The following is a 24,104-nucleotide window of genomic DNA, read 5'->3' on the forward strand; positions in this document are numbered from 1 at the left end:
CACATTGTCAACCTAGCACACGCACAACTCCTTAAACCATACTTCATCTGCAAATGACGACAATAACAAGATGATACTTCTACCTGACATGATACAACTCTCCTGTGAACAACTGAAAACACACTAACCCTTTCCCAGAAGAGGAGATAAAGTCTTTCAGTGATGTTTACCTTCTCTTTGGTATCCTAATTTAAATACTACGATGTAAAGTTAACAATATTTAAATACTATGCTATAAAGTCAATACATCTTATGTTACATGGTACGGAGATAAAAGATGGAAGGAAACAAAGTTATTTGCTTAATATATATATACATATACAGATACATACATATTCATACATATATGTGTATATATGTACTATACACACATATTCATAAGAAAACAAGGGAGAAATACGCATGACAATTACAGTCCTCATTTCTGTAATTGGCCACGTGGTTGTAGCTGGTATTATAACTACCTTCCGAACCACACTTGGTACCAAAGTCTCTCTTTGTCTGCTGGGGTTGCCATAACAAAATAGATAACAGACTAGGTGGCTTAAACAAAGACATTTATTTTCTCACAATTCTGGAGGCTAGAAATTCAGGATCAAGGTGTTGTCAGGGCTGGTTTCTCCTGAGGCTTTGCTCCTTGGCTTGTAGATGGCCCTCTTCTTGTTGTGTCCTCACATGGGCGTCCCTCCATGTGTGCTGTCATAATTTCCCCCTTTCTATAAGGACACTAGGGCTTCCTAGGTGGCACAGTGGTTAAGAATCCGCCTGCCAATGCGGAGGTCACAGGTTCGGTCCCAGCTCCAGGAAGATCCCACATGCTGCAGAGCAACTAAGCCCGTGTGCCAAAAAAAAAATATATATATATATATATATATATATATATATATATATATAAGGACACTAGTCATATTGGATTAGGGTCCACCCTAATGGTTTCATCTTAACTGAATTACCTTTTCAAAGGCCCTGTCTCCAAATATAGTCACATTCTGGAGTGCTGGGGTTAGGGCTCCAGCATATGAGTTTTGAGGGGACAGAATGCAGGCTGTAACAGTGTGTTTGAGGAACAGAAAGGTGACTGATGTGCAAGTGGTGAAGGTGGTGGGAGGGAAAGCCAGGGAGAAGCTTGGAGAGGTTGGTAGAGGACTCAGAGCTGTTGTAAAAACTTGGGTTTTGTTTTCCACCAGAGTGTTCTAAGTTACGTTTCACAGAAATCCTCTGCAAGGGTCTTCCAGAGGGTGAAAGAGGCACCAGAGGCACCAGGGGGGAGGCTCCATGATCCTCCAGGTGAGCAATGAAGGGGCCTGGGCTGGGGTGGGAAGGAAGGAGGTAAGTGGGTGGTTTTGAGGCCATAAGAAGGAAAGGACTTGTGGGTCGGTGTGTGGAACAGATATCAGCCGGTTGGAAGTTGATGGAAGAAGTGACCTGGTCAGACTTCCAAGGAGGGTCTGGTAGGCTAAGACCCCATTTCTTGTTCACTGTGGTTTCCTTAGGTTTGAGCACAGTGCTGGGAAGGTAGTGGGTGGCCAATGAATGTTTATGGAATAGATGCATGAATGACTTACAGCCAGAAATGGAAAAAAGTTGAGGATGTTGGGTTTGGGAGAGAGTAGACTCCAGGGGTGCATGTCGGCCTGAGTAGGGGGCGCAGGGTCTCTGATGCTCTCAGTGCTCTGGATGGCGGGGAGGTGGCAAGCTGAGTGCAGAGACTCCTGGGAGGAGTTGAGATTTCAAACAACAGACTTGAGGTAGTGAGCTCCCCATCCTTGGGAGTGTGCAAATGGGAGGGGCACATTTCCAGAGGGTTGCAGAAGAAATCTCTGTCCCAGGGAAGGTTTGGAGCAAGGGGAAACAGTCTGGTCTAAATGAGAGTCCTGTGTGTTTCCCAGCAGCCCCAGGGTGGTTGGCAGTGATTTCTGCAGCCTCATCACTCCCTGTGGCTTCTGAGACTCAGCCTATCCCACATCCCTTCTGTGTGTGTGTGTGTGTGTGTGTGTGTGTGTGCGTCTGGCAGTGCCCTGACCTCATGGTATAGGGTGCGTCTGGGATGTCAGATTTGCTGCAGCCATTGTGGTTCTAAATTGGTCTCTGCCTCGTGCTTGGAGGTGCTGCCCCCTGGTTGGAAGAATGAGCAGTTCCCCTCACCACTTTGTAACCTCTTGGGAGTGCCTGCTGATTCTACAGGTTGAGGCTACCTGCATGGGGAGGAGGGGGTGGCAAGAGGGGAAGCCAGGGGAGGGGTCCAATCTTGCACGTTCGTGATCCAAGGAACTGAGCCTGTCTGTGAGGCTGTCCCTGCAGCTGAGGACCACCCACTGGCCTGGGAAGGGGCTGGAGCCACTGCCCAGGACAGAGTGGTACAGGGTGGGTGGGGATGGCCAGGGCTTTCACCCACTCCCATTGCCTGATGGCAGATGTGGGAGATAAGTGGGGTGGGCTTAATGCTTCACGAATATATGTTTCCACTCTGGAAAATTCCTGCATAAGAACTAGTGCTGGCAGGTGAGCCAGAGAGAAAAATACATCAGGTGGGCAAATAAAAACTAAAAACAAAGAGAGACACAGAAAGACTCAGGAAGGGACAAAGATGGCCTGTGAGTGAAGCTCAGTGAGTATTGACTGGTTGAAGGAATGAATGAATGATCCCTTGGACCCAGCGTGAACGTGGATAAGCTCTGGCAGCTCAGGCTTATTCTGTTGCTACACTGGGAGGACGTGTCCAGGCTGCTGGTCAGCGTTCTTGACATTCATTGGGCTGGGCTGGACAGCATAAAGGCAAAGGGTCCTGCCTCTGACAGGGGTCCAAGTGGCTGAGGGGAGAGAGGGGACTGAGGGCAACCTGTGGGGAGAATGTCCAGCCTCCTCGCAGCCCCCCCCCCCCATCCTGCAGGTGGCCTCAGGGCAAGTTCCTGGGAAAGCCCCTGGGCTGGCATTGTAGGAACAGGCCAAGAGAGATCTGGGGAGATGGAGTGGACTTGGAATGAACTACTAGTGGAGTGGAAGGAGGTGGGGATGGAGAGCCCGGGATGATTGGCCCCTGGAGACTTGTGTGGGGGTGGCAGGAGGGAGCCAGTGTCCGGGGGAGCCCTCACCTGGGGTATCTGCCTCAGGGTCACGTTGCACTGGGCAGCTGTTGTGAATGTCACTGGCTGTTTGTGTCTCAATTAATGGGATGGGACCTTGGGGCTGGTCCTGGGGGTAAGTTCTGGGGAGTCTGAGAACCCCAGGATGGGGTTCCTGGGGTTCACCATGGGGCAACCCTGGGAAAGTGTCTTTGGGGAGGGAGATGGGGGCTCAGAACACAGGGGTCAGCCTAGGGCATTAGTGGGCTTGTCACACGATGGTCCTGGGGCCGTAGCCTTCCTGGGAGGATTCTAGGAGCTGAGAAATGGGGCCAGGAGATGCACTGAGAAACCATGTGGGAGTATTTCTGGGGGAGATAGAGAGCAAAGGAGTGGGCTGAGAGCAGAGGGGGCCATCTTGGGGGCTTTGGGGGGGTCTTAGAACACGGAGGGGGTCAAAGAACATGTTCTTTGGGGATACAGATGGGGGATGGGTTGTGGGAGCATCTGGATGGAAGGAATTTGGGAAAACAAACCATGCGGGGAGGGCAGAGCTTTGGAGGAGGGTGGAACTTGGGGATTGGGCTTTGGACACTGGGGGGATCCTTTAGTGTGCTATTGCAGGGTCAGAATTTGGACCTTTGTGGTGGTGTGGGAATGCAGCACTTGTGGGGGGATGTTTAGAACATCAGGATGTCAGAGAACTTTGGATAATCAGATCTGAGAAACCAATGAGAGGGTGGATTTGGGGTACTCAGAACCAAGAATGTCTTCGGGGAGGGCTTGGGGAGGGGATCCCAACCTGAGAACCATGGGAGACTAGGATCATGGGAGATAGGTTTGACAGGGTTAGGACAGTGTGTGTCTGGGGGTGGGGTGGGGGGGTTGATCGTGGGGGAGGGGAGCTCAGAGAGTCAGAACTGTGATGTCTCAGGGGATGGCGCGTGGGAGGTGAGTCAAGGCAGGGTAGAACTAGGATGTCTTGGGAGGCAGACCACCAGGCGGGTGGGTCTGTGGAGTCAGAACCAGGGGCAGCTGGGTCGGTCCAGCAGTGGATCAGGGCCGGGCCCTGGGAGAAAGCAGGACACAGCTGGCTGGGTAGCAGAAGCTTTACTGCCCATAACTCCACTCCGCCCACACCCACCCCCGCCCCGGGTCAGTAGCATTTGCGGTACACGATGTGGGGCCCCTGCTCCTCGTATTGCTCTCGCAGGACCCAGCAGGACTGGAAGGCACGCAGCGAGGCCAGGATGGAGCCCCCGGTCCACACGGAGAAATTCCGGGAGGGATGGGCCGTCACCACCACGTGGGCTTCTGGGGGCAGACTGCACAGCAGCTCGGCGCGGAAGCGACCCTCGAACCCGGTGAAGAGAGAAGAGCCCCCGCAGAGGAGCACGTTCTGGGCCACGTCGGTCCGCAACTGCACGGGCACCTTATGAAGACTCTGTTTGGCCATGGTGGGGACGCCCACAGGCGACAGCCCTGGGATCTCCGGGGGGCTGAAGAGCAGCTCTGGACACTGGAACAGCTCTTTGCCCAGCGTGACCGTCCGCCCGTCGGGCAGCTTCAGGGTCTGGCGGCATTCCCCCTCGGGCCGGGCCTGTTCCTTTAGAAAGTCGGGGGTCACGTAGCAGTAGCGGTGTTTGATGGTCTCCACGGCGTCCAGGTCCTGCTGCCCCAGGGGCAAACCAGAACCGAGCAGCATCTCCGCCAGGAAGGCGGTCAGGTGGGTGCCCGCCAGGTCCAGGCGCTCTGTGGCGTGGGGCAGGTTGTAGCCCTGGAAGACGGGCACCGTGTAGGTGACCCCATGGCCCGTGTCCACCACCAGCCCGCTGACCCGCCCGTGCGCGTAGACGGACAGCACCGACTGGGAGGCCACATACATGGCGGGGGAGCTCAGTGACTCGAAGACCACCTCCACCAGCTTCTCGCGGTTCGTGGTGGGGCTGAAGGGCGGGTCGGAGAACAGCAGCGGGTGGTCCCGGGTGGCCACGCGGAGGTCGTGCTCCAGCATGTGGCGCCAGATGAGCTCGGCCGCGTCCCAGTCCACCACGATGCCGTTGCGCACAGGCTGCACCAGCGTCAGCTCAGGGCGCTTGCGGGCTGCTTCGCCAATGAATGTCTCCAGCACCGGCTGCCCAGTGGCGGCCGGCTTCTGGGGCTGGCAGCCGACCATGGTGGCCACGGTGTAGGTGGGCCGGGCCTGCCCCGCGAAGCCCGCCTTACAGGTGCCTGTGCCCGCGTCGATGACCACCGCCCCGGTCTTTGGGGGCAACCTGTCGCCCACCATGCTGGGGGCGCCCTGCGGCAGGGTACTGTTTGCCAGGCTAGGTCTGGGGGCCTCTGGGGAGGTCTGGGGCTCCGGGGGGTTGCCCTGATTTGGATCCATGGCTGTAAGTGGTCTCCTGGGCTGCTTGGCAAGGCAGACCCCTTCTGCGGTGGGGGGTTGTGGAGAGAAAAGGATGAGGCCGGGTCTGAGGCAAGCACAGGCAGAGAGAGGGAGAGGGGGCTGGGCCAGTGGTCTATGACATCATTCTGCCGCTCACAATGTGGAAGTGGGGGGTGGGCCTTTCCTTTCTCTAGAAAGATCCCAGAGTATTTATTCTGGATTCCCCCCCCCCCCCCCCCCCCCCCCGTCCAGTGCCAAATCTGGAGAAGAAACAGGATAGAAGGCTCCCAAGGAGGGACCTCTGATCCAGAACCAGAAGTCCTTCTCTTGGTGCCTCATCTTGGAGTTATTTATAGTGTGGTATCTGAGAGCTGGTCACAGGCTTCCTTAGAATATTAAGATATTAATCCTTAGAATATTAATTAGAAAGTAGTTGGCTTTAGGGTGGCTTTCTGGTTTCCAAGAGGAAACAGAAGCCAGCCAGGAATGGGGGGAGCAGGGAGAGGCACAGACACCCCTATACTAGATTCTTAGACACTTCTACTGTTCCCACTGACTGGAACAGCCTCTCCATTCTATTCCTGCAGAGGAGGAATTTGCTCTTCAAACCTCAGCAGGACACCACCACCTCCTGCAAGTCTTCCTTGATTTCTCCTCCTTCTCTCTAGTACATGGTGGTGGTAGGAGGTGTCTGCCTTCACTCCAGGGACTTTATCTGCTTCCTCTTGGTAGAAGGGGGTGTCTGTGGGATGCAAAAGGGGGCTTTCAGGATAGATAAAAAGGGGTGTTTTTGAGAGGAAGACATTGTTTCAACAAAAGACAGCAGGCTCCACAATGGATCAGGAGTTGCTTCAAAAACTGTTTTTGATGGTGATAAAAAAATAAACAAATAAATACATGTGTGTGTGCACGCATGTGTGTGTGTGTGTGAGGAGTGCTAGAAATTACTGACACTAGTGCTGAATGAGTCATAGGGATACCAAAGTGAGAGGGGCTTCATTTCCTAGTTGTGTCAAGATTTACTATCTTGACCAAAGAGTGAGGTTGAGTTTTTATTAAATTAATTATTTTGAGTGTAGTCTGAAACTTGTTTTTGGAAATGTTCATTTACTTGGCTGTTTATGGAGGGTCCAGGCAGTCCACTCACTTCCATGTTTATTGAGATGTAATTGACATATAACACTGTGTAAGTTTAAGGTGTAGTGTGATGATTTGATACACGTATATATTGCAAAATGAATACCACTGTAGCATTAATTAACATCTCCATCACCTCACATAATTACCATTTCTTTTTTGTGGTGAGAACATTGAAGATCTACTCTCTTAGCAACTTTTAAGTATATAATATTGTTAACTGTAATCATATTGTACATTAGATCTGCAGAAATTGTCTTTAACTGGAAGTTTCTACCTTCTGACCAACGTCTTTCCGTTCCCCTCACTCGCCAACCCCTGGTTGCCACCATTATGCTCTGTTTCTATGGCTTTGGCATTATTTAGACTCCGCATATAAGTGAGATCTTAAGGAATATGTCTGTCTCAGACTTATTTCACTGAGTGTAATGTCCTCAGGGTCCATCCATGTTGTCACAAATGGCAGTATTTCCTTCTTTTTCACTGCTGAATAATATCTATCATCTATCATCTATCTATCTATATCTATCTATATCTATCATCTATCTATATCTATCATCTATCTATCTATCTATCTATCTATCATCTATCATCTATCTATCTATCATTTATCTATCTATCATCTATCTATCTATCTATCTATCTATCTATCTATCTATCTCCCTATCTATCTATCATCTATCTATCTAATCATCTATCTCTCTATCTATATCTACCTATCATCTGTCTATCTATCTCCCTATCTATCTATCATCTATCATCTATCTATCATCTATCTATCTCTCTATATATCTATATATCACATCTTCTTTATCCATTCATCTATTGATGGACACTTATGTTGTTTCCATACCTTGGCCATTGTGAATAATGCCGCAATGAATATGGGAGTGCAGATATCTCTTCTAGATCCTGTGTTGTTTAATTGAGGTATATAATTTATAATATTTATAATATATTAGTTTCAGGTGTGCAACATAGTGATTCAAAATTTTTATAGATTATACTCCTTTTATAGTTATTATATAACATTGGCTCTATTCCCTGTGCTGCACAATATATCCTTGTAGCTTATCTATTTTATACATAGTAGTTGGTATCTCTTAATTCTCTGCCCCTATCTTGTGCCTTTCCACTTTCATGTCCCCAGTGGTAACCACTAGTTTGTTCTGTATATCTGTGAGTCTGTTTCTTTTTTGTTATATTCACTAGTTTGTTTTATTTTTAAGATTCAACATATAAGTGATATCATACAGTATTTGTCTTTGTCTGACTTGTTTCAGTAAGCGTAATACCCTCCAGGTCCATCTACGTTGTTGTAAATGGCAAAATTTCATTCTTTTCTATGGCTGAGTGGTATCCCAATATATATAGATTTAAAATCTCATATCTTCTTTATCCATTCGTCGGCTGGTGGACACTTAGATTGCTTCCATACCTTGGCAATTATAAATCATGATGCTATGAACATTGGGGTGCATGTATCTTTTTCAATTAGTGTTTTTGTTTTCTTTGGATATATGCTTAGAAGTGGGATTACGGGATCATGTGGTAGTTCTATTTTTAATTTTTTGAGGAATCTCTGTAATGTCTTCCATAGAGGCTACATAACAGAACAAGGATTCTTTTTCCTCCACATCCTCACCAACTCTTGTTATCCCTTTTTGATGTTAGCCATTCTAACAGGTGTGAGGTGATGTCTCATTGTGGCTTTAATTTGCGTTTTTCTGATAATTAGTGATGTTGAGCACATTTTCATGTACCTGTTGACCATTTGTATATCATTTTTGGAAAAAAATGTCTATTCAGTTCCTCTGCCTACATTAAAAAATATTTATGTATTTATTTCGGCTGCACTGGGTCTTCATGGGATCTTCGTTGCAGCATGTGGGATCTTTTAGTTGTGGCATATGGGCTTCTTACTTGTGGCATGAGGACTTCTTGGTTGCAGCATGAGGTCTCTTAGTTGTGGCATGCATGTGGGATCTAGTGTCCCGCAGAGATCGCACCCGGGCCCCCCGCATTGGCAGTGTGGAGTCTTACTAGACCACCAGAGAAGTCCCCTTCTGCCCACATTTTTTTTTTTTTTTTTTTTTTGGCACACGGGCTTAGTTGCTCCGTGGCATGTGGGATCTTCCTGGAGCAGGGATTGAACTCATGTCCTCTGCATTGGCAGGCGGATTCCCAACCACTGCGCCACCTAGGAAGCCCTGCCCACATTTTAAAATTGGATGGTTTGTTTTTTTGTTATTAAGTTGTATGAGTTCTTTATTTTGGATCCAGCCATTTTTTTTTGACTGTTTACAACAACCAGAAATATACTAAATGCCAGCACCTTATTTACCATTTTCACACTTGGTTTTCAGTTTCACATTTCAAATCTAAAAAGGCAGAAAAACACAACTGAGGAGGTGAAGTCACCCCTAATCTCATCATTTAAAACTTATATAAAGAAAAAAAATTAAGGATTCTGCCTCTGACCTTTCGATGCCTCTGCTCAGAGGTGCCCCAATGAACATTTTGGTGCACAGCCTTTGTTTTGAAGTGTTTTTAAACGAAAAAGGGAAAATAGGCATTTGGGCTGAAGGGGCTTTCCCCCCTCATGTTTATAAAAAGAGCCATAATGACTATGAAATCGAGTTTCTTTTTCTTTATCCTTTGGAGGGTTTATTGAAATCACACTTTAAAAAATATTTTAAAGAAAAGTTTAATAGTGGTGAAATAAACATAACATAAAATTTACCACCTTAGCCATTTTTTAGTGTACAGTTCAGTAGTGCTAACTACATTCACATCCTTGTGCATCCAATCTCCTAAACTCCTTTCTGTCTTGCAAAACTGAAACTCTAAGCCCATTAAAGTACCACTTTCCCTTCTCCCTCCCTTCAGCCGCTGGCACCCACCATTCTACTTTTTTGTCTGTATGAATTTGACTCTTCTAGGGACCTTATATAAGTGGAATAATACAGTATTTGTCTTTTTAAAAAATCTTCTTTCTTTAAAAAATATTATTTATTTGGTCATGCTGGGTCTTAGTTGCGGCAGACAGGCTTCTTAGTTGTGACTCGTGGGCTCCTTAGTTGTGGCTCCAGGACTCCTTAGTTGCTGTTCTCAGGCTCCTTATTTGCAGCTTGCTGGCTCCTTAGTTGTTGCATGTGAACTCTTAGTTGCAGCATGCACGTGGAATCTAGTTCCCTGACCAGGGATTGAACCCAGGTCCCCTGCATTGGGAGCACAGAGTCTTATCCACTGTGCCACCAGGGAAGTCCCAGTATTTATCTTTTGGTGTCTGACTTATTTCACTTAGCATGCTTTCATTGTTCATCCACATTGTCGTGTGTGTCAGAATTGCCTTCCTTTTAAAGGCTGATTAATATTTTGTTATATGTATATACTTCATTTTGTTTATCCACTCATCCATTGATGGGCACTTGGGCTGCTTCCACCTCTTGGCTATTGTGAGTAATGCTGCTATGAACAGGGGTGTATGAGTCTTTTTGGGACCCTGCTTTCAATTCTCTTGGGTGTGTATCCAGAAGTGGGATTGCTGGATCATTTGGTAATTCTATTTTAAGTTTTTTGAGGGACCATCATATCGTTTTGCATAGTGGCTGTTACCGAACTAAAACTTGGGTCCACTTGCCCTCAAGCAGTAAAGCCAATCTAAGGACACTGGTTTTGGTGAAGGAAAGTGCAGCATTTATTGTAAAAGTGCCAATACAAGGAGAGTGCCTGGCTCATGCTCTAAATCCCCAATTCCCCAAAGGGTTTCAGCAAAGGATTTTTAAAGGCCAAGCCAGTGTGGGGAGCGGGAGGCAGCTGCAGGGTATGTGATCAGCTTGCGTGCAGTTCTCTGATTGGCTGATGTGCGATGACAGGGTGATGTCTCAGGGGTTAACATTGTCCATCCTTAGGCGCCTGTAGGTCTGGGAACTCATGATCATCAAGTAGTTAATTTCCTCCATTTGGTGGTGGTTTTAGCACCCGTAAAGCAACTCAGGAAGTGTGTACTGGATACTATTTTCTAGGTACTTCAGAGAGGAGCTACAGCAGAGGATATGGGGGTGGGGGTCTGTCCTGGGAAGGCCCCATAGGGTCCTGCTCCCTTACATGGTGACACCATTTTACCTTCAACTTGTTATTTTCTGTTTCTGGTTTTTGTTTTTTTCAAATTATAGCCATCGCAATGCATGTGAGGTTGTGTGGGAAGACATTCAGAAGTCTTTCTGAAACCTTGTAAATGTTACTAAAAGTAATTAAAGTATGTGGGCCGAGCAACTGGATGCAGAATGTCCTGCTTGAGCAGTGGAGGAGCTAAGGGTGCTGGGCGTGGAGACCATGGGGGCATAGGCTACCGTGGAAACAGAATATTGACCCTCTCTGGGGACGCAGCCCCTTTCTCACTTGCACACCTCATATCACCCTGTTTGGCCCTGGAGGATGGCTGGTTAGCCAGAGATGGGTAAGATTCCTCAGGGGAGGAACAACCTAAGACAGGCACAGTGGCAGAGGGGCCAACAGGGGTGGGGCACAGACCCTTAATCCTTCTGGGAGAGGTCTCCTGCCCCCAGGGCTGATTTGCTCTCCATGCCCAGCTCAAATCCATGCCCAGCTCAGATCCACACCCTGCTCAAATCCGACCCAGGAGGCAAACAAAGATCATTGCCCCAGTCATGTGAGGCCTTTGTTTGTTTATTTCAAAGATAACCTTGTTTGTGGGACTAAACTGGGAGTGTTAGACCCTTAGGCTATGCCAAGAACTCAGTAAAAGCAACGTGGGATCAATCAGCAAGGCTCTTGATCCTAGAGGTCTTGAGTCCCCCGGTCCCATCTTTCTCTTAAATCTGTGTCTGTGTTTTCTTTAAGCTTGCGGCACCCGTCACTCACCTCGAGTCGCCCAGCTGGTCTCGGCAAGGTTGCAATAGAGCCCTAACGTTGGATACGTTTAGTTCAGATGGACTGTTCCATGAAGAACTGAATAGATTGTGTTCAGGGCCCAGCTTTTGGTGCCAGTAGTGATACAGCTGTGCAGAAGGAAAGAAAGGGACCTCCCGTTACTCCATCTTATTCAGCCCCTATGCAGGATGGACCCTTGACCTCATGAAAGAGTATCTTGCTGACTTTAGATTACAGTCACTTAAGACATTAAGAAACATTTTTTCCTCTTTAAAGCATTCTCAAGGCAAGTGAACAGTCCTTTTGGATGTTAGATGACAGCTTGGAATGGGATTTGGGTAAATACTCCCTGCAACTTCATGACTCAGAAATGAGTACTGGGGACTTCCCTGGTGGTCCAGTGGCTAAGACTCCGCACTCCCAATGCAGGGAGCCTGGGTTCGATCCCTGAACAGGGAAGCAGATCCCACATGCTGCAACTAAGAGTTCACATGCCGCAACTAAAGATCCTGCATGCTGCAATGAAAATCTTGCGTGCCACAACTAAGACCCAGCATAGCCAAATTAAAAAAAAGAAAAAAAAAGTGAGTACTACATATCCTTTTTTTTTTTTCCTGATGGGGAAATAGAGGCTCAGAGAGGTGAAGAGACTAGCCCAAAGTCACACAGCTGGAGTGGGGCCGGAACAGGAATTGAACCCAGATGTCTGAGACACTGCAGTGTCTGACTGTGGGTCCAAAAACTGTGAGGTCTAGAGCCATCTGAAACAGTGGAAACAGAGGCTGGGGCTCTTTGAGCCTCAACTTCCTCTTGGGTAACAAGGGGATATTGTGTCTGGCACATAACAGATGCTAGATTCTGGGATACGGCAACGAACAGGGCAGAGATCGTTATGATTCCAGGCAGCAAGGCAACGATGCGGAGCCAGCCGCTGGATTTTAAACTTCGGCTCCTCCACTTAATAGATGAGGCAAACTACTAACCTCTCCGCGCCTCAGTTTCCCCATTTGCAAATCGGAAGCGCTAATAGTACTGACTTCAAAGGGCAGTTATGAGGATGGATGAGTTATGTGTCAAGTGTTTAGGTCAGTGGCTGTCACGTAGTAAGTGCTATGTGAGGGTTTGTTACATACATTACCCCGCGCGCAAATAAAACTGGAAATATCCCAGCAACAGCTTTGAGACAGAATTAAGGATTGAAATGGGCATTTCTCTTGAAAGGGTATTTCTTGCGCACAAACACCCAGACCTCAGGTAAATGCAGAGAACTCATCCGAAGCGCACGTGGGCAGGCACCTCTTTCTTTCTGAGGTCAAGGGAAACGAGATATACAGCCTCCCGCCAGCAGGGCGCGCTCAAGGCCATCAGCTTCATTTTCCTTCTTTTGGCTAAATCTTTTGTTCTCTTGCTCAGGAATTCTCAAATTAGAATCACCAGGGGAAGTTAAAAAAATATCTCCATCTCCTGGCTGCATCCCAGACCAATTAAATTAGAATCTCTGCTGATAGGCACCAAGTATCAGTGATTTTTTTTTTAAAGCTCTCAGATCTTAATGTGCAGCAAGTGGAGATTTACTGATCTGCGTCTTTAAAATTTTTAAATTCTTAATTTCCCCAAGCATCAGAAAGGATGGACCATGAGATGGGTTGCCAGGCAGTTATCTCAGAGCAGTGGGGTTTCATGCTTCAATGTGTATGAGAATTTCCAAGAGGGCTTTTAAAAACACACAGTGCTGGTCCCGCCAGAGAATCTGTGTTTCTAACAAGCTTCCAGGTGGTCTGCTCCTGCCGATAAGTGGAGTCCGCTTTGAGCAGCGTTGTCTATAGCCTTGCAGACATCTGGGAGATGAAGGGAAAACACAGCCAAGCTGCAACTACAGGATTGAATTATTTTATTTCTAAATCAAATTCTTTTTAATTTCAAAATTTTAAATAACACAATATTTCAGGCACAAAAATCACACACACATACATCTCACACACACACACACACACACACACACACACACAGACAAAGCATCAAAAATGCAGAATACACCACAATAGCCAAGATATGGAAACAAGTGTTCATTGACAGGTGAAAAGGTAAAGAAGATGTGATTTATATATACACACGCACACAGAAAATGGAATATCATTCATCCACGAGAAAGTAGGAAATCTTGCCATTTGCAATAACATGGGTGAATCTTGAGGGCATTATGCTAAGTGAAATAAGTCAGACAAGGAAAGACAAATACTGTATGATCTCACTTCTTTGTGGAGCCTAAGTAGAATGGTGGGGACCAGGGGCTGGGGGTTGGGGGAAATGTGGAGATGTTGATCAAAGGGTACAAACTTCCAGTTATAAGGTAAATAAGTTCTGGGGATCGAATATATAGCATGGTGACTACAGTTAACAGTAGTATATTATGTACTTGAAAGTTGCCAAGAGCGTAGATTTTTTTAAAAAAATCAATATTTATTTATTTATTGGCTGCATTGGATCTTCGTTGCTGCGTGCGGGCTTTCTCTAGTTGTGGCAAGTGGAGGCTACTTTTTGCTGCGGTGGGTGGGCTTCTTCTTGTGGTGGCTTCTCTTGTCGTGGAGCACCGGTTGTAGGTGTGCTTCAGTAGTTGTGGCATGTGGGCTCAGTAGTTGTGGCACACGGGCTTATTTGCTCTGTGGCATGTGGGATCTTCCCGGTCCAGGGCTCGAACCCGTGTCCCCTGCATTGGCAGGTGGATTCTTAACCACTGTGCCACCAGGGAAGTCCCAAGAGACTCACCACACACACAAAAAGGTAATTATGTGAGTTAGTGGAAGTGTTAGCTAACTCCATGACGGTAATCATTTTGTAGTATGTAAATGTATCAGGTCAATATAAACACTTAAACTTACACAGTGTTATATATCAATTACATCTCAGTAAAACTGGGAAAAAAATGACCCCTGATGTGGATCTCAAACCCATTGCTTCTTTGGGGGAAACTCTGCAGTTGTAATTATTCTCCCATTTGTGGGCCATCCACCCAAGTGTATAGTCTTGACTATACCACACCTTTGCCCTTCCTACCCAACTCATTGTATCAGATCGGCCAAAGAGTTCGTTGGCCAACCCAATAGTTCCTTCTTCATGTCTTTATTTGTAGAAGATCTTTTCTGCTAGTCTTCAGGTCTTTCTCATCAATAGTTGCTCTGCACATAGTTGTAATTTTGGTGTCCCTGTGGAAAGAGGTGAGCTCAGGGTCTTCCTACTCTGCCATCTTGGCCACTCCCACATTCATCCGTTTTTGATGCAAGTCAATATGATAGGTGTTGAGAATCCAAAACCCACTGCCCACTTCTCCACATCTTGTTGTCTGTTTCCAAACTCCTCTCTGCAAGAGCCTTTCCTTTTCAATAAATAGCGATATGTCCATGTGCCTTGGGTACCAGTTATACAGAAATGAATAATAGCAGGTACCTTGTCATCCAGGAGCTATGACCTGTGTCTATGTTCTATGGCAATACTACTCAAAGTGTGGTCCATGAGCTGTTATTGTTTCCCGAGGAGAAAAGGGCTTTGGGACAAATTGTAAATCACAACATCACTAAACTTAATTCAACTGGGGGGATTTCTTCCACAGCAAGAATTTCTCAATGAAGGAAGCAGCGTATTGAATAACTTTCTGGTGTAAGCTCTTTATCTCCAAGCAGACTGTCACAACTGCTTTGAGTACTGGTCTAGAATTTGTTTGGAAGGATGATTTCATGATGACTGTCAAATCCAGTTTGTAAGATCTGGTTGTACACAGTGTGCTGAATTGAGAAGCTTTATCCAGACTTAGGTAGAAAGCAATGACATTCATCACTAATGTCCGCCATGAAGTAGAGTGGTACGTGGTACCAAAATTTGCTGATAGTTACCCTACTATATATCAACTCCTTAACATATATCATTAATTCCTGCTTCCAATCTGGTTCCATCTTGTTGCCACTTGTCTGACTCAGGGTATTTACTTATTTACTTATTTATTTACATTGAGGTATAATTAACATATATCATTATATTAATTTCAGGTGTTCAATATGGTTCACTATTTGTATATATTGCAAAATGCTCACCACAGTAAGCCTAGTTCACATCTGTCACTGTACACAGTTTTTTCTTGCGATAAGAACTTTTTTTTAATTATTGATTTTTATTGGAGTATAGTTGCTTTACAATGTTATGTTCGTTTCTGCTGTACAGCAGAGTGAATCAGCTATACATATATATATATCTGCTCTTTTTTGGATTTCTTTCCCATTTAGGTCACCACAGAGGATTGAGTAGAGTTCCCTGTGCTATACAGTAGGTTATTAATTATCTATTTTATACATAATAGTGTATATATGTCATTCCCAGTCTCCCAATTCATCCCACACCCTTCCCCCTTGATATCCATAGGTTTGTTTTCTACGTTTGTAGAGAACTTATTCCTGCTTTGCAAATAAGTTCATCTGTATCATTTTTCTAGATTCCACATACAAGCAATATTATACGATATTTGTTTTTCTCTTCTGACTTACTTCACTCTGTATGACAGTCTCTAGGTCCACTCATGTCTCTGCAAATGACACGATTTTTTTTTCCTTGTGATAAGAACTTTTAAGATCTATCGCTTAACACCTTTCAAATATGCAATACAATATTATTAACCACAGTCACCATGCTGTACACTACATCCTCCTGGATGATTTATTTTATTACTGGAAGAATGTACCTTTTGACCCCTTTCAGCTTTGTTTCAAGCAGCAATATTGGTAACTCACTCTGTCTTGGCCTTGCCTGTGACTTCTTGCAGTGGGCGTCCCTGTTCAGGGTAGCCTGGCTCTCTGATCTCTGCCCTTATCGCTAGCTCTGGCCATGGACACACAATAAACTTGTCGCACTAGAGCCATCTGTCTCTAGACCATTGTATCTCCTGAGTTTTGAAGGCCCTTCAAGAATGGAGTTTAGAGGAAGAAATAGCCTGACCCAGGAAAGCTGCCTCCTGGCTGTTTCACTACCATCATTGCCTCATTATTTAATGCAGAGAAAATATCCTGGACACCATAATTTTTTTTGGAGGGGGGCGTGGGATCCATTTGCAATAATGGGTTCCCACATCTCCTCCTCTTAATTATATCCAAAAAGAAGGACTTGGATATTTGTCGCATACAAAGAGATGCCCATCCTTCCTTTGGTTGAGAGATGAGTAAATGTTTTTCCATAATCCTCCAGGGACAATCCAAATATCAAGGGCTCTCAGCTTCCACTGCAACTAATTTTCCCTCCAGCAGAAAGGGAGACCCAGAGGGGTTTCTGATGCAACAGCTCTCCCTGGAGACTCTGCTCCCAGATGATGACATCTATCTTTGCATAGACAGCAGAAGCCCTGCTTAGGTCCATGATGCCGGAATCCAGGGAGGTTCTAGCAGGGACTATCCTGGAATGAGAGGTGTTGACATGCTGATGGGGTATTGAGACAGATCTCTCAGTCTACACCCAGACCCAGGTTAGTGGAGGTGAGGACTTGGAACCCAGCCTTGTGAGGATCTTGTGGATGCAGGTGTGATTTAGAAATTAGGCATTAGTTGTGGGATGGATCCAAACAACTGCTGAAGTTTTCCACAGACTGGGTTGAGTCAATACAGTTTATTTGGATGGAAAGATGGATTCTTGTCTATTTCCTTGATGTTTGCCAACTGGAAGGCAAGTATCTTATTGTTATACTGAATGATTATTAATATCCCATCTGTCTTCATTGCTATGAATCCAAGAAAGTCAGGCCTCCAGACAGCAAGAAGGTCATCTGTGTTGATGTTCAATCCATGTTGAATGTCAACCCATGTTGAGCTTCCGTAGAAGCTGTTGGAAGTTGCCAGGTATGGGTATCTGACTTTGGTCATGGGGCTGATACCAGAACAACCTGCCTGGCATGGGTTGGGAATACCTTCAGCTGACCTTCTGAGGACTGGCCATCCACAAGAGTCATTCTCCAGGGGAATTCTCAGTTCTGAACTCCTGGGCAGAAGAGCTGAGCATTAACTCTAAGAAAGAGGCAGCATCCAGAGTTGAGAGTGCTCAGGATTTGGAATACGTTTGATCAGACAGATTCCAAATCCTAGCCTGCTCTCTTAGTAGCTGTGTGACTTTAGGTAAGTCACTTACCCTCTCTCAACCCATTTGTCAATAACATTAGTTCCAATACAAATATTGTTTCCCTTGCAGAATGTATTCATTTAACAACTACTTATTGAACAAACTCTGCTGTGGACCCTTGAGCTGGGGTAATCGAATGCGAGGATTTTAAATAAACAGTGTAAATGACAGTGTCCTGAAAACTGTCATTTGATTATTAAGATGACGAAGGGTCCAGATCATATCTGGTCTTGGTGGAGAGAAGTGAGATTTTATTGGTAACAGGAAAGTGAATAATGCCAGCACCTTTCCCCAGGTCACTCGGCATCAGCAGAGGGACTCCCCAGGTCCAAATTTTGGCCTCGCTCAAGAAAATGGGGGAAAGAAAGAGGTAAAATACAACTCGGAAATTTGTCAAGGGGGATCCTCTTCTACCCAAATGAGAAGCATTGATTCACAGTGAGATAATTCAGCTCAGATTCGAGTGAGTCATGGCTAGCTCCGTCCAGCTCTTGGGAGGCTGGATGGATGGAAATTTTTTTCCAAAAGAGGTCTTGGAGGGAAAGAGTTTGTCAAAAGCTTAGGTCACAAGGGAATCACAACCAGAGTCTCCAGCCACCAAAGAACTGCAGGCTAGAGATTCCCAAAACCCAAGGGTTTGCATCTCTAAAAAGATGCATCAACAACTGTGGGACCACCTGGGAACCCTGGAAAGAAAGGTGAGTTTGGGGGCACACAGGGCTGAGTGTGTGAGTATGTATAACGAATCCGAGATATATATTACAGCGTTTGGGAGGAGTGTCCAGGATGCAGAGGGAAAAACAGGGACTTTGGAATCAGATCCCTTTTTTGTACAAATCTTGAGTCTGTTCCTTCCTTCCTGGAGAAGTCACTACACTTCTCTGGACATTTGCTTCTCATCCAAAAAGTACAGAAAAATACCTACAGGCAGTGTTTCTTTTTTTTATTGTGATAAAACACACAGAAAAATTACCATTTAGACCACTTTTAAGTGTGCTGTTCATGGCATTAAGTATGTTCACTTTGTTGTGCAAACATCTCCATCACCCCTCTCCAGGACTTGAGGACTGAAGTGTTACGTATGTGAAACAATTAGCCAGATGCCTGCTGTACAGCCAGTGCTCAGCTGGTGTCAGCTCCTCTCAGGATGAGGATATGTGAGTGGACAGAGCAAGACCAAGTTCATTTGGACACTTAAATAGCCCTTGACAGGAGTGTGCAGAAAAGCTATTTTACCAGCTGGGAAACTTGGTGACTGGGGGAACTGATTGGCTCTACATTGGCAGAAAATTAAGGATTAGTTTTTTTCTTTCTTTATGGAGACATGGAAATAGTGAGATATCCCCAGGATTTATGCTTGTCTGAGCTTAATACAATTTTAGAATAAACATCTGGGAGGGGAATTGCTGAGTAAAGTCCTTGCAGGTTAAAATTATCCTGTCTTTAAGCCAGAGGTTCTCAACTCTAGTGATTCTGCCTTGCTGGGAGCATTTGACCATGTACGGAGCCAGTTTTGATTTTCATGACTAGGGGTGGTGGGGAGTGCTATGGGCATTGGGCTGAGGCTAGGGATGATGTTAAACTTCATACGATGCACAGGACGTTCCTCCATAACCAAGAATTATCTGTACCCCAATAATGCCAAGGTGGAAAAACCCTGTTGTAAGTCAATGGCATTGGGTATGAGTGGACAGCTAACAGACCTCAGAGACCAGAGTGGGGGCAGGTGGGTTTCTACCCAGTAGGGACAAGGGCATCACAGAGCATCACTAAAGGGGATGAGCTGGACGGGGTCAGGGTTGACCATGGAAAGGAGACAAAACAATGAATAATAATAACAGCAGGAGCCAACATTAAATTGAATGTCCTATGTGCCTGGCATTGTACTAATCACAGATCATCTAGCCAGGGATCTTTAATGCTTTCCCTCCTAGAGAATTACTAATACTTCTATAATCATTGTACAATTTACAGATATTCTATATAATTCTTAATTAACTAATTGTAGTATATACTAATTACATTTAATTATTTATATATACAATAATTTATACATACAATAATGTACAATTATAAGCTCTTTTAAAAAATTTTATTTATTTCTATTTCTCAAAAAATTTTTATTGGGATATAGTTGATTTACAATGTTGTGTTAGTTTCTGCTCTACAACAAATTGAATCATTTCTACATATACATATATCCACTCTTTTTTAGAATCTTTTCCCATATAGGTCATAACAGAGTATTGAGAAAAGTTCTCTGTGCTATATAGTAGGTCCTTATTAGTTATCTATTTTATATATGGTAGTGTGTATACACAAATCCCAATCTCCCAATTTACCACCTCCCCTCCCCCCCCCCCCACTTTCCCCTCCCCGCCCCCTGCCCTGGTAACCGTAAATTGGTTTTCTACATCTGTTACTCTATTTCTGTTTTGTAAATAAGTTCATTTGTACTATTTTTTTTAGATTCCACACATAAGCAATATCATATATTTGTCTGACTTACTTCCATCAGTATGACGATCTCTAGGTCCATCTATATTGTTGCAAATGGCAAGATTTCATTCTTTATTTGTGGCTGAATAATATTCCATTGTATATACATACAACATCTTCTTTATCCATTCCTGTCTTGATGGACGTTTAGGTTGCTTCCGTGTCCTGGCTATTGTAAATAGTGCTGCAATGAACACTGGGGTGCATGTATCATTTTGAATTATTTATAGATACAATAATTTACAATTTATTGATTACTTGCTGTGATAGGCTCAAAGCTCTTAACATTCATCCTTTCATTTAATCTTCACAACAATGCCTGTAACACAGGTTACTGCCACCTACTTTATGGATGAAGTAGCTGAGGTTGAGTAGCTACCAAACATCATGCTGCGACAAAGTAGTTGAGCTGGGATACCAGCTCATTTTAATCTGACTCCTGGGTCCTCTCCTAACCACCAACCCATACAGCCCATGAGCTCTATTCCTTCTGCCTGGAACAACTCTCCCTTGTCCAGCTGCCTGGAAAACCTCTACCTGATCTTCAAAATTCAGCTCCAATGCCCCCTCCTCTGTGAAGCCTTCCCTGACCCCACCCCCAGGCAGAATTTCATCCCTTGGGTACCCAAAGCATCATGCATGCATCTCTATTATGTTGATGAGCAGATTACTCTGAAATGATTGGAACAGTGCTTGCTTTCCCTCTCAAACTACATTGTATAACTGCAGGACTAAGTTACCTTACTTCCTTACATCATTGACTGACTTTGGAAAATGCTGCCAGTGTGGCAGCCCATTCTATGTTTGGTTGGATTTCACTGTTAGAAAGTTCTTTGTTAGGGTGAACCACACAGCTGGCCTCATTAACATCTACCTCCTGGTAGCAGGAAGCAATTGGTTCTATTGCATGCCTCTCATAGAAGCCCTTCAGATACACATCACCTGTTCCAAGCAGCTTCCCTAATCACGCTCTGTGGTATCTTCAGCCATTTCCTACAGAATGTCCTACTTACTTCCCTCACTGTACTTCCCTTTATCACATAGATCTTGTCTACACGGGGTCCAGGGAAGCAGGGACCTTGCCTGGGTGATTCACCTTGGAATACCCGGCCCAGTGTGTGACTAATTTTGTTGAATGTATAGGTGAATGGTAGGTTGGGGGGTTGAACGTGGTAGGAAAATCAAGATGGGGGATAAAGACAACCTTTTGAAGGTGATCTGAATGAGGATGGCAGCCTTAGGACAAAGACCTCCAGTGAGACCCTCAATAGAATCCACTTGCCCTTAAATGGCCAGTCTTGCTGCTTTAACTACCTACAGTTGGGAATGGACATTCTTTTTGTCCTGCATTTTCTATTGTTGGAGTCGTGGGTGTTGTATGGAATTCCAGGGCAACCTGAGTTTGCTTGGGGGCTTAGAGGTTGCCAAGGAATTAAGTATTCCTAATTTAAGTGAGCAGCTCCTTCTAGCTCATGGTCATCTCCCTTGTCTACCTCATTCACTCATGCAATATTTATAAGAGACTCACAGTCTTCTAGGCCTGATGATTTACTCTAGTTCTTAAAGTTGAGTCAGTCTACCCAAACGTCACTACTCTTCCATACAGTGCAGTGGAGCCACCAATAATAGTTGAGCTCATTGGTAACTGTCCTCCCAACCTAACCCCAAGCCTTTTGACCCTCAACCTGCTGTCACCAAGTATGGCTCACAATCCCTAGACTCAGACCATCAGTTTGACCCTAGTGCTGGCTCATCATAATTTCTCTTTGATCCAGATCCTCATCCAGGCATTTGGACCCAGGTCCTTCTCTGTTTTCTTGCTTGGTTTCTTGATTCAGTTCCATCCTTCCCTATTTCATCTCCCAGTCTTTCTGGAATCTCACTCCTGCTTTGGTGTCAGCATCACTGGGATGAGGGGTATTGAAATGTTCTACTGGGGATAAGTTCCTGTCTTTGACTTGAACCTCAAAATCGGGACTACAAAAGTCAGTGGGTAGCTCTTGACTGGGGTGTGGCCAAGTATCTCATTCAGAGATACAAGTTCCTACTCTCCCTTCCCATGCCTGTGACAGACATCACTAATCAATTATGGCTTTTCCACATATTAATTCTAGCTGAGACCTCATAACTCTTCTCCAGATGGCACTCCAGGCAGCCTCTACCAATCAATGGCCATTGGCAGGTGGGATGAAATTTATTTGCCAACCCGCACTCAGACTTCTTGCCATAGGTCTCCTGTTCTTCTTGGAGCAAAGGTATGTTGTGGAAAACATGGGGGATGTGAATCAATCCGTGGCCTCTGACTTCATTCTGGTGGGCCTCTTCAGTCGCTCAGGGTCATGTCAGCTACTCTTCTCCCTGGTGGCTGCCATGTTTATCGTGGAGCTTCTGGGCAACACCGTCCTGGTCTTCCTGATCTGCATGGACTCCCGGCTCCACACACCCAAGTATTTTCTGCTCAATCAGCTCTCCCTGTTTGATGTTGGCTTGCCCCAGTCACCATCCCCAAGATGGTGTCAGACTTCCTGCAGGAAGAAGGTTCCATCTCCTTTGGGGGTTGGGCAGCTCAAATATTCTTCCTCACGCTGATGGGTGTGGCCGAGGGCATCCTGTTGGCCCTCACATCCTATGACCGTTATGTTGCCTCGTGCCACCCCCTGCAGTATCCTGTGCTCATGAGGAGCCAGGTGTGCCTGCTCATGGTGAGCTCCTCCTGGCTGGCAGGTGTGCTCAACGCCTCCATCCAGACCTCCATCACTCTGCACTTCCCCTTCTGTGCCTCCCGCACCGTGGACCACTTCTGTGAGATGCCAGCGCTGCTGAAGCTCTCCGGTGCGGACCCTTCTGCCTACGAGCTGGCGCTGTCCGCCACGGAAGTGCTGATCCTGTTGCTTCCTCTTTCCCTGCTCGCCACCTCCTATGGCCGCGTGTTGGGGGCTGTTCTACGCACGCGCTCAGAGGAGGCCCGAAACAAGCCTTTCACCACCTACACCTCGCACATCACAGTAGTGGGACTCTTTCATAGCGCAGCCGTGTTGATGTACATGGTACCGGGCACCTACCACTGCCCACACCACGACAACGCGGTCTCCTTGTTCTACAGCCTCGTCACCCCCACACTCAACCCCCTCATATACAGTCTGAGGAACTGGGAAGTGCGAATGGCTTTGATCAAAGTGCTGAGCAGAGTTGGGCTCAGGTCAAAGTGATGACCACACAGGGAGCTGCTGGTGTGATCCCAGTGGTCCTCCATGCCACCCATCTCTCCAAAGTACTAGTTTGTGGTGCAGCTGCTGAGGCCTTATATCCAAGGCTAAGTGTCTGCTCAGCTTCTTCTCATCCCCTGGGGAGTTGGGTTCATGTTTTCTCCCAGAGACTTGTGGAAAGCAGCAGTGGCAGTCTCGCATTAAAAGGAAATATTCTGGGGCTTCTCTGGTGGCACAGTGGTTGAGAATCTGCCTGCCAATGCAGGGTACACAGGTTCGATCCCTGGTCCAGGAAAATCCCGCATACTGCGGAGCCCCTGGGCCTGTGTGCCACAACTGCTGAGCCTCTGCTCTAGAGCCCACAAGCCACAACTAATGAGCCCATGTGCTGCAACTGCTGAGACCTGTGCGCCTGGAGCCCATGCTCCGCAATGGGAGAGGCCACCGCAATGAGAAACCCGCTAACCACAATGAAGAGAAGCCCCCGCTGGCGGCAACTAGAGAGAGCCTGCTCACAGCAACGAAGACCGAACACAGCCAATAAATAAAATAAATAAATAAATATTGAAAAAATAATAGTAAAAAAATAAAATAAAGTGGAATATTCGTACCCTATTCTTTAGTACTGTTTACACAAACGGAAGGCCCTACCTTTGTAAACTTGAGATCTCCTTGTTATATAATTGATAATTACATTGATACTAGTAATAATTAACATTTTTGACCAACCGATGTGCTAAGTGAATGTTATTTTGTCCTCATGACAGC

The 24,104-nt window shown here is 45.8% G+C and overlaps 2 protein-coding genes across 2 annotated transcripts; one reads left to right on the forward strand and one right to left on the reverse strand.

Annotated features, from left to right (window-relative positions):
- Positions 1 to 4,157: 4,157 nt before the first annotated feature.
- Positions 4,158 to 5,553, reverse strand: ACTL9 (actin like 9). The gene has a single exon (XM_057710305.1). It carries the CDS (start codon positions 5,449 to 5,451, stop codon positions 4,219 to 4,221), a length of 1,233 nt encoding a protein of 410 aa, XP_057566288.1. The 5' UTR covers positions 5,452 to 5,553; the 3' UTR covers positions 4,158 to 4,218.
- A 16,848-nt stretch (positions 5,554 to 22,401) lies between these two features.
- Positions 22,402 to 23,339, forward strand: LOC130837497 (olfactory receptor 2Z1). The gene is given in 2 exon segments (XM_057710499.1): positions 22,402 to 22,621; positions 22,624 to 23,339. Coding segments are annotated over 2 exon segments (936 nt in total).
- Positions 23,340 to 24,104: the final 765 nt, after the last annotated feature.

The sequence above is a fragment of the Hippopotamus amphibius genome, chromosome 15, assembly GCF_030028045.1.
Source record: "Hippopotamus amphibius kiboko isolate mHipAmp2 chromosome 15, mHipAmp2.hap2, whole genome shotgun sequence".
NCBI classification, from domain to species: domain Eukaryota; kingdom Metazoa; phylum Chordata; class Mammalia; order Artiodactyla; family Hippopotamidae; genus Hippopotamus; species Hippopotamus amphibius.

Excerpts from the sequence above, each read along its gene's own strand:
- ACTL9 (XM_057710305.1), bottom strand. The coding sequence starts at position 5,451 with ATGGATCCAAATCAGGGCAACCCCCCGGAGCCCCAGACCTCCCCAGAG.